The sequence below is a fragment of the Planococcus citri genome, chromosome 3 (assembly GCF_950023065.1).
Source record: "Planococcus citri chromosome 3, ihPlaCitr1.1, whole genome shotgun sequence".
Taxonomy (NCBI): Eukaryota; Metazoa; Arthropoda; class Insecta; order Hemiptera; family Pseudococcidae; genus Planococcus; species Planococcus citri.
In genome coordinates this window covers 71,572,902-71,582,907 of record NC_088679.1, presented here as the reverse complement: position 1 = coordinate 71,582,907, position 10,006 = coordinate 71,572,902, and the positions used below count along the sequence as shown (strand labels likewise).

The window sequence follows — 10,006 nt, the reverse complement described above, 5'->3', positions numbered from 1 at the left end:
CGTTTTTAGGTCAAATTTTGAGAGTTTACTTACTCTTCGAAAAAAACGTTAAAATCACGTTTTCACGATTTCAACGAAATAAAATTACAGAATTTGACTCAAAATTGCTCAATTTTAAGAGTTACAGGAAAAATCAAATGAAGAATTATGGAGCTCTTGTTAGCGCGTTTCAAATGTAATTTCTTTAATTTCTTTGAAAAAATATGCATAAACGCTTTTATTAGGGGTTCCTAAAGTGGAGGGCTCTATAAAAGGGGTTCAAAATTACAAATATACAGGGAGCTTAATTCAATTTTTTCATCTAGATACTCGTAATTGAATACATACCTCAAAACATTACGTTTGGCACAAATCGCAGGTTACTAGTTTTTCAGGGGTTCCCAAAATATTGAGATTACGAAAAATGGGAAAATATGGATTTTTGAGTACCAGTGGAAAATTTTATTAATCTCAAAATTTGGTAGGATGTAGGACGTAGGTCTTTCAGATACTAATAAACTGTAAAAAAAACTTTTTAGCGGGGTTCAAAGGGGTAGGTTCGAAATGATGGTTTCAAAATTTTCAAAAAATTACCCCCCCCCCATTTTTGCCCCCAAAGGTCGAAAATAAGAAAATCACCTCGCATAACGTTTATATCGGGTTCAAACAGATATTTTACGCTAAAAAAGTATTTGAAAATGATACTCAGTGGTTCCTAAAATTCTTTTTTTATTCACAAATTTGGGAACCCCTGGATTCCAAGAAATGGTTATTTTGGGTTAACTAACCACTGATTCGTATTTGGGGCATTTGTTACATAAGAGTAGTTCAGTCGAAAACTGTTCGGGCCCAAAAAATGGCCTTATCGCAACTCCTCCTTTGTAGGTAAAACTTTAGTGGCCACTTGAAACAATGAAGAATCGTGCGCAACTATGTATTTTCGAATGAATGCTGTAAAGTTTAACCATACCCTTACAAATTATCAAACTTACGAAAATCCCTTATATGTACCTAAGTACTCTACATTGGCTCTTAATTTTTCCAGTTGAACTTCAAACTGGCTACTTTTGAGTAGGTGGCCAAAGTGGCGAGATTTGGGCACTTTACTTCATACTCTGTAATTTGTTGATCGATGTACCTACTAATGAATTAAGTATCGTTTGATAGTCATCGCCATATCGTCCGAAGGTTTCCTCTAAGAAAATATACCATTAATTTCATTTCGGAGGATACCTCAAACGTGAGACCATTAGGTATTTTGGTTTCAAGGTCTCAAGATCCTGTGCTGGAAACTGGAAAAGTAGGTACAGGTTTTGTTTTCTTTCGTACTAAATTCTGAAAAATGCTTCAATCATAAATTCAATGGATCTCGTCATCGTTGTTACTAAAATTAAAGTTGAAACTGTTGAATAGGCCATGGGACAACTTTAATCTTGTGAAGAACTGAAGATGGCTTTAGATGAACTTTGTTGCTTGAATAAGGTATTTAGGTAGGTAGGTAGGTAACTTCATTCTTCTCCTCGTACCTATTGTGATTTGGTAACAAAGTGATTTTAGTTTCCAAAGTTCTAAGAAAAAATTAAGAAATTTCCCCTCATTTTTAGCGAAAAACAGTTAAGGTAATTATTCGTTTGGTTTCATTGTTATAATATTTTTAATTACCTATACCTATTACTAGCGAAGAAAAGAAAGGGAACAGGGGTATTGCGATTTGCGAAGCCATCATCGTCGGGGAAACGTTGGAGGGGACTTGTGTGTTTTAGTGTTTACCTTCGCGTTTCGATTCGAATAAGTCAACATAATACGAGAATACGACATAATATTAAATCAAGTTCGCGTCTTGTTGGCCAAGTGATAAGGTGATTATATAGTTATATAGTAATGTAATTGATTGCGATAAGCGATAATGTTTTAGAGAATCTGAACTCTGAAGTCTATTTGATTGTCCAGTGCTCTCTTGATGCAGTAATTTTGTTACATGCTCACAATAAATTCAAGTGGCCACAATTTCCAGACACTTGAATAAGTATATTGGTGATTTATTTTTGACATTCTATTCCAACGTGTACGTGTTATGATTTATGAATTCGTGTTTATTTTTATAATTGTAGAAACGTCGTGAGCTGTGAACAGAGGATTTGTTGCTATTCCTACGTAGAATTCCTTATCAAGTGCTGCCATGAAGCCATTTAAGCCAAGACACCGTAACAGGAAAGCCAATTTCAAGGACTTGAACGAAAATGACTTCGTTACATTCCTCGATAAATATTTCGTCGATTTTGAGGACAATCTGCGAGGTAATAATTTTGATAATATGAACACACTGCTGATTAAAAATATCATCGAAAAATTTGGCAAGATATTCCAACTATGGGATGAGAACAGATTCCTTCAAGGTTCAATCGACAAGAACTTTTTCGAAAATATTCACAAATCGATGCAGTATGCTTTCAACGCTGATGATCATCGTCGCAATGAACCAGTGACTGATTATTCGGACAATTTTATGTTAGAATGTAATCATTGCGGAGAGGCCTTCCCTTTGCGTAATAAAGATTGTCAGTATTCGTACGAATTACACGAAATATCGAAGGAACACACAGAATTTCTGATGAATTTGAATAATAAAGATTCCGATGCATCGTCTTCATCGTGCAGTGATTCACACATCGAGGAAGAAACTGATCAAACGGTATCCCCTTATGAGCAATTATTCATTTACGCTCGCTGCAATCTGTGCTACGATCGGATCACGTTCGGCGACTTGAATTATAAAGAAGAGGAAGCTCCAGTCGCCAAATGCATACTAAAACACTTCGAAACTCAATCTCATCGTCGTAATGTCAAATTGTTTCGAGATAATAAGCAATATGTCGAGGAATGTCGTCTCAAAAGTAATATTTTCACGTGCAAAATCTGCGATGAAAATGAGTACCTCGATAAGTTGATACTTCATTTTGATAGCGATGAACATAAGGCTAATGTGGTTGATAATGTTGATGTTGATGGATCTGATTCGAAGGATGATTGCTCTTCTTCAGACGATCAATTTGAACCCCGATTGCAACCGATTCGATGGCCTTTATCGCCAGTTAACGTTGGAACTGAACACATCGACGAAGGATTATCTTCTAAATTGGCGAAAGTTTGCATCGTGAAAGAAAAATCCGAAGCTACGCGTATTGCTCCTACTGAAAAATCCGCTGCTGGAGGCAAATATAGATCTACACCAGTCACGGACCAGATATCAATTTCAACTTCAAAAAAATACGATGGCCTTTCGATTTCTGAATTTGATAGGAGCTGTATTATTTTTAAAAATGACTCGCTTCGATGTAAAATTTGCTCCGCTTTACTTACCCGTGAAAAACATGTGATTTCTCATATGAGAGGAAAGACCCATTTGAAGAGGACTAAAAATTACGAATCGTATGGCAGTTTCTTAAAGGAAATTGATGACAAAATGCAGTGTACCACGTGTGAATGCCATTATGCCACCTTCCATAAATTTTTTGAACATTGTCGATCGGAAACTCATAAAAAGAAAGTTAATCAACTGAAAATGCAACCGTCTTCTGAATTTTTCATCGCGAGAGCTGTTGCAGAAGTCATGCAGTGTCCTGTGACTGGATGTTTTACTTTTGTGTCTGATTGGAAACAGCTGTTCAAACATGTGCAGTCATTTCATAAGAAATAATCCAGGTAAAGTAAATCATAATTATAATTATGTTATTACATATCTAATATGTACCTACTTACTTATACATTTTATTGGTGAATGGGCAGCTCTCTTTTTTATTACTCGTATTTTCGTATTTCATCCGTTTTATATTTTTTTTAGTAATTAATTTGATTATTTTCTCGTTATTTTATACTTTTATATTTTTATTTGTAACCAATTGACCTCAACCTGAGAAAAGAACGATTTTACAACAAAAAAATAATTTGATTGTTTGTCCGTAAAGAAAAAAAATGTTTTTTGAAACAATGCTCTTAGATCGTTTTACTGAAAAAATTTAGGTAGACTACCGTTATTTTATTCATTTAAACTATAGAACCTTTTTGTATGTCTATTATTGTGTGAATTCGTTTTATTAAAATTGATTTCTGAATTTTACGCTCCTATTATTTTGTTTGATGATCAAAACAAAATCCAGTAATCCAGTAGGTAGGTAGGTAGGTAGAGAAATTTGTCTTTTTTTTTAAATAATAATTGTTATTATTGAGTATTAGTATGTTTTATATTCCCGCTTATTTTTTAACCAAATTTTGCCATAATTGTTTTTTCTTTCTCATACCACTAACTCTTGAGTAGTGGACTTTTTCCACAATTTTTGCCAAGTTCCTACCCAAGGATTAATCGTGTATTTATAGGTATTTAATTTAATACTTTCTTCTTCCATGTCATTTCCGATCTCCAACTTGATGTTGAAGCAAATTTGTAACCATGGTTACAAGGCCCAGCTTTTACCTAAAATTGACTTCGAAGTGTCAATTTCTGCCAAAAATAGTGTAAAATTTCCTCAAAAATTACCTAAAATTTTCGCTTTTTGCCACTGAAGTACCTAAAAAAAACGAAGACTCGCTATTTCCTTAAAATCTTGTACATATTATTTTTGCCCAAAATAGCGAAAAATTCTCACTTGTTTGCCAAATAATTGTCAAAAAATATTAGTATTTTACCAAAAAATTTTGATTAGGTCAATCTCACTTTTTTTTGGCCACATTTACGAAAAATTCGTATTTTTTTGCCAATTACTTCCAAAAAAATTCTCGAATTTTGCCAAAAATTGCTAAAAATTCTCGCTTTTTCATCAAAAGTCTTATGAAGTTTCTTTTTTTTTGCCAGAAATACTCGTAGCCAAAAAAGCACTGCTTTTTGCTAAAATTGTCACCGTTTCATTTTATGCCCAAAATTTCCAAAAGTCTTACTTTTTCTATAAATTGTGTTGAAGAAGATTTTTTTTTCTTTTTGTCAAAAATTGCCCCACAATTTTCACTACCTATTTTGTGTTGAAGATCGTCAAAAAGTCTTACTCTTTTGCTAAAAATTCCTCAAAAGCTCGTTTTTTTTTTGTTTTATAATGTCAAGTAAAAAGCCTCTCGTCTTTTGATAAAATTGTAAAAAAAAGAAGTACAACTAAAAGTTGTCCAAACTTCTCGATTTTTAGCCAGAAGTCGCTGAAAAAAGTCTTGCCTTTCCATAAAATTATCGAAGTGTCGCAATGTCTCGCATTATGACAGAAATGGCAAAAAATCTTGACATTTCTGCCAAAAATTGCCAATAAGTTTTGCTTTTCATCTAAAAATTACTACAAATTCTTACGTTATCTACAAAAATTTAAAACAAGCCTTGCCTCTGGGTAAAAAAATTGTCAACTTCCTGCAAAGTCTCGCTTTAAATCAGATTTTTTTTAAATCTTGCTTTTTTGCTATATTTGGCAAACAATTTTTACTTTTTTGACAAAAATTGCCAAACAAATTCTCGCTGTTTTATCAGAAAGTTACGATACAGTATCTTTTTTTGACATTTTAAAAAGGGCTTGCTTCTTGCCAAGATTGTTAGAATTTTATCGTTTACTAAAAATCTACAAAAATTTTCGCGCTTTTTACCACAATTGTTTAAAACACTAAAATTTCCAAACATTTTAACTTTTTTACCTACTAAAAAAAAAAATCACCAAAAAGACTCAGTTGTTTTTTTGCCGAAAAATTATATTTTATCAACATTTCCAAAAAGTGTCATTTTTTGTCCAAAATTGTTATAAAAAAATAAAAATCTCTTTCTGCGAAAAAAAAGTTCTAAAAAGGTGTTTTTTTTCTATAATTTGTCAAAAATGCTCGTCTTCTTTCTCAAAAAAAAAATGAAGACTCAGTTTTTTTCCAAAAAGTCACGAAAGTTACATATGGCTACATGGATTCACTCCATCTCCAAGTACATGAATAAATATAGTAAGAGCTGCAGCCTCCCAAGTTGAACATTTTGGCTCTCTTAATAATGGTACTGATTCGACGACTCCTACTAGGTAGGTATGCACAAATGCACAATGATCATCTTACCGACTGGCGACTACCGCACATGCATACCCAATACCCATACATTGTATAGTTTAGGTAACCTACAATGTATTATGTACTTACTGCATTGTACTCGTATATTACTCATTACATGTTTCGTGGCAAATTCATAAGAACGTAGTGGGGATGAACTCGTATGTTCACATCGTTTACTAATAAATGCACATGCTTTCATTCAGTTATCAGATTTATAACCTTGGCTCGCACATATTCGTTCAGATTAGAATTTAAAAATACATAAAGTTAAAACTTGTCATGTAAATTACAAAGTAGTTTGTTCTTAGGTAAAGTCCAGTATTATGACTAGTGAATATGTTTTCGTGGTAATGTGACTTTTCTGGTGTATGTTTGTTAATGAAATATTTAAATGATTTCGCGTTACACTTAATTGTTCGTTTCTCCTCATCAACGCAAAAATACCTGCCTATAATTCGTGATAGAGCTTCTTCAGCATTTATACCTACATATCTAACGTTACAAAAATGGTGAATAGAAACCGTCGACGAAAATCTACCGCATCGAAAAATTCTACCGAAAGTGACATCATAACATTCCTCGATAAATATTTCATCGATTTCGAAGATAATCTACGAGGTAACAACTTCGATAAAATTAATACCTTACTGGTTCAAAATATTATCGATAAATTCGACAGAATATTTCAACTTTGGGATGAAAATATGATATTTCAAGCATCCATTGGTAGGGAAAAGTTGGAAAATGTTTATAAATCGATGTACAATGTCTTCAATCCCGATTTCGATCGCATTTATGAACCTGTTGCTGCGAATGACTTTACGTTAGAATGTAATCATTGCGGAGAAGCGTTCCCTTTACGTAATGGAGATTGTCAGTATTCGTTTAACGTTCACGCATTGTCGCAGAATCATATAGAATTTATTAGAAATTTAAACACCCAGCATGATGATAATAGTACTTCATCACAGAACGATGCTCTATTAAATGATGTACTGCTGACGGTAGATAGAATAGTGGTCAAACACGAAAGCTTTATTGAGAAAAGTATTACTTCTAAATTGGCTCGATTGAATATCAAGAGCGATGAGGCCGAAATTGTGGATAAACCAGGACCAGTTATCAAGCGTAAAAGTGAAAATATTGAGTCATTTGAGTCTAGGATTAACAAGGGAACCGCAGATCGTCAAATTCCATCGAAATTCGTCGTGGAAGTTGAAAAATCTGCAAACAATCCTCAGATCTCGTCTCCCAAAAGCAATTCAATTTCCTTATGTGACGCGAATAAGTGTATTACTTTCTATAATAATGCTCTCCATTGCAAAATTTGTGGTGTAAAACTTGCTCATATACGCAATATTATGTCTCACGTGAAGGGCAAGATGCATAAAAATCGTATAAAAGTGTGCGGATTCTATGTATCGAGGATTGCCCAGTTGATACGATGCCCTATTCCTAATTGCTCCGATTCCCTGACAAAATTTGAGTTACTGATGGAACATTTCCAATCCGCTCATAAAATTGTGTAGGTATACGAGTAGTTAATATTACGAGAAGAACGGTGAATTTCAATTTTGTGTTTCAGTTTAAATTTTTCTATCAGTTTTTATGTTTTATTACGAATGAGAATTAGCGTATTTTTTAGAATATTGAAACACTTTTCTCGTATTCAAAATTTTTTCTTTTTTGATCATTTTTTACTTGAAAATGTGTTCAATTTTTTGTGTGATTTTTATCAAAAATTTGACTTATTGATTTTATTAAATTTTGATGCCATAATTATGTTGTTTTTTTTCTTGCATTCAAAATAATTTTTATGCTGTTTTGATTTTTTTTTTTTTGTTGATAAAAGCAAATGAGTACAATGTTTGGTATTGTGTCTTCAATTTTTTGTGTAATTTTATTAAAAATAAAATTACACTTATTTACTTACTGATTTTTTAAAATTTTGATGCTACTTGATTTTTTTTCTTGGATTCTAAATAATTATTATGATGTATACGTTTTCAATTTTGTGATTTTTATTAAAAAATATACTTACTGATTTTCTTAAATTTGGATACTTGTTTCTTTTATTAAATACCTACATACATAATTATTATACGTACTAAACTACGACGACTTGAGTAAACACATAGGTATTTAAAGATTTTCGACTCTTATCAAAAATCTGAGGAAATCTCGTGTAAAAATTTGTGCAATGGCAATCCCAGGGATGTAGTAAAAATTTGATGTCTTCAATTCACTTTCCTTCACTTCTGGCAGTTGTGGCAAAGGGACTAAATTACAAAATTTTAAAAATAACCGTGTAAAAGATGGATTTAAGATGAATATTTGTTCTGGCGAGGAAATCTTTTGCTCACATTCTTTTCAATTTACCTAAACACGTTCCCGCAATGCTCGGTGAAAAAAAAATCCTTCAAAATGCGAATATCGCGAGTCAAACTTACGACAAAAAGTTACCAAGAATGGGCAAATTACCCAAAAATTGTTAAGAAGTCTAACTCAATCGAAAATTTTAACAAAATTTTTTTCAAATCCAAAAAGTACCATTCGCACGTGTTCAACAAATCTTACAAAAAATTCAAAAATGTTGAAAAAAATCCCAAAATTGTACTTACTAAAAAGTCATCTAAAATTCTTTCTAGATCATGAATTGGTTTAAAATCAGATTTTTGTCCCAAATTCAAGTGGTAATTTAGGCGATTATAGAAAAATCAGGCCAACATCTCATGAAAGTAAATAAAAAAAAGTGATTCCAAAACTAGCCGAATGATAAATTATATAATTTATATTTTTCAATGGAAATTCTAAACTATAAAAAAATTGACCAACGTATTCCAAGTATTGGCTTGACAGGGAGAGGAAACTCCATTCAAAGGGACAAATCGTTGGAAAGATCAATGTTTTAGCATTTTTGACGGTCCTTTTATTCGCAAATATAATTGCGCAATTTTTTCGGGTCAGAATTTTACTACTTTTAAAGAGAACTAGAAAAACTGAATAGAAAAGGAAATCGAGTGGAAAAATATAAAATTACGAAGGTTTATTTTAAAAAAAGGAAAATGCAGCACTTTTTAGATAAGCTGTACTTTCAGACTATTTCGGTTAACATCAAAATTTTATTGACCATTTTGGCATATAAAACAGGATTTTCTGGATAACTTGTCAAAAAAAGGTCATTGCACACAATATTTCGTCTAAAAAGTAGAACTTGCTGTCAATTTTGACAAAAAGCAGGACTTTTGAAAATTTCGACTACATAAGTACAAAAAGCAGAAGTTTTTTCTACAATAAGTAGGTAAGTATGTACTTAATTTATTTATTGTGTCAAAAAAAAAACAGTTCTATTTTAGAAAAAAATTAATTTTGACAATGATATGACTAAAACACAGGAGTTTTTACAATAATTCTGGCAAAAGCAAGAATTTTTGCCAATTCTTGGCAACAGGATTTTCTGAACATTTTGGCAAAAAGCAGGAGTTTTTTTTTTTGGTTATTTTTACAAAAGTTAGGAGTTTTTATAATTTTGACAAAAAAGGAACTCCTTTATTACAACTTTGACATACCTAAACGATATTTTTTTTGACAATTTACGTAGGCAAAAACGGAACTTTGCAGACATAATTCTGGCAAAAAACATAGCGAAGACTTCTTGTTAGAATAATTTTGGCAAAAGCAGGAATTTTCAAAATTTTGGCTATTAAAAGTTTTTTGGTGATTTCTGCAAAAAATATTACGACTTTTTTGATAACGTCCAAAAAAAGGTAAGCATTTTTCGACAATTTTGGCAAAAAATCAGGACTTTTTTGCAATTTTGACAAAAGTTGGGATTTTTTAATAATTTTTAAAAAAATGAAATTCTGTACAATCTTTGCAAAACTATGACTTTTTTTTGACAATTACTTACTTATTCTGGCGATACAATTTTTTGAACATTTTGGCAAAAAACAGGTGCTTTTTTTGGAAATTT

General features: G+C 31.9%; 1 protein-coding gene across 4 annotated transcripts; it reads left to right on the top strand.

The window, feature by feature from the left end:
- Positions 1-1,685: 1,685 nt before the first annotated feature.
- LOC135838870 (uncharacterized) lies at positions 1,686-4,096 on the top strand. Of its 4 annotated transcripts, none has more exons than XM_065354675.1 (3): positions 1,686-1,838; positions 1,930-2,005; positions 2,091-4,096. In XM_065354675.1, the coding sequence occupies exon 3, from the start codon at positions 2,159-2,161 to the stop codon at positions 3,674-3,676; it is 1,518 nt and encodes a 505-aa protein (XP_065210747.1). In that variant the 5' UTR covers positions 1,686-1,838; positions 1,930-2,005; positions 2,091-2,158; the 3' UTR covers positions 3,677-4,096. The 4 variants fall into 4 exon arrangements, with proteins under 4 accessions (XP_065210747.1, XP_065210746.1, XP_065210748.1 ...); XM_065354674.1 differs by having other exon boundaries at positions 1,930-2,013; XM_065354676.1 differs by lacking the exon at positions 1,930-2,005 and having other exon boundaries at positions 1,699-1,838.
- Positions 4,097-10,006: the final 5,910 nt, after the last annotated feature.

Coding starts and splice junctions, on each gene's coding strand:
- LOC135838870 (XM_065354675.1), top strand. CDS start 2,159: ATGAAGCCATTTAAGCCAAGACACCGTAACAGGAAAGCCAATTTCAAG.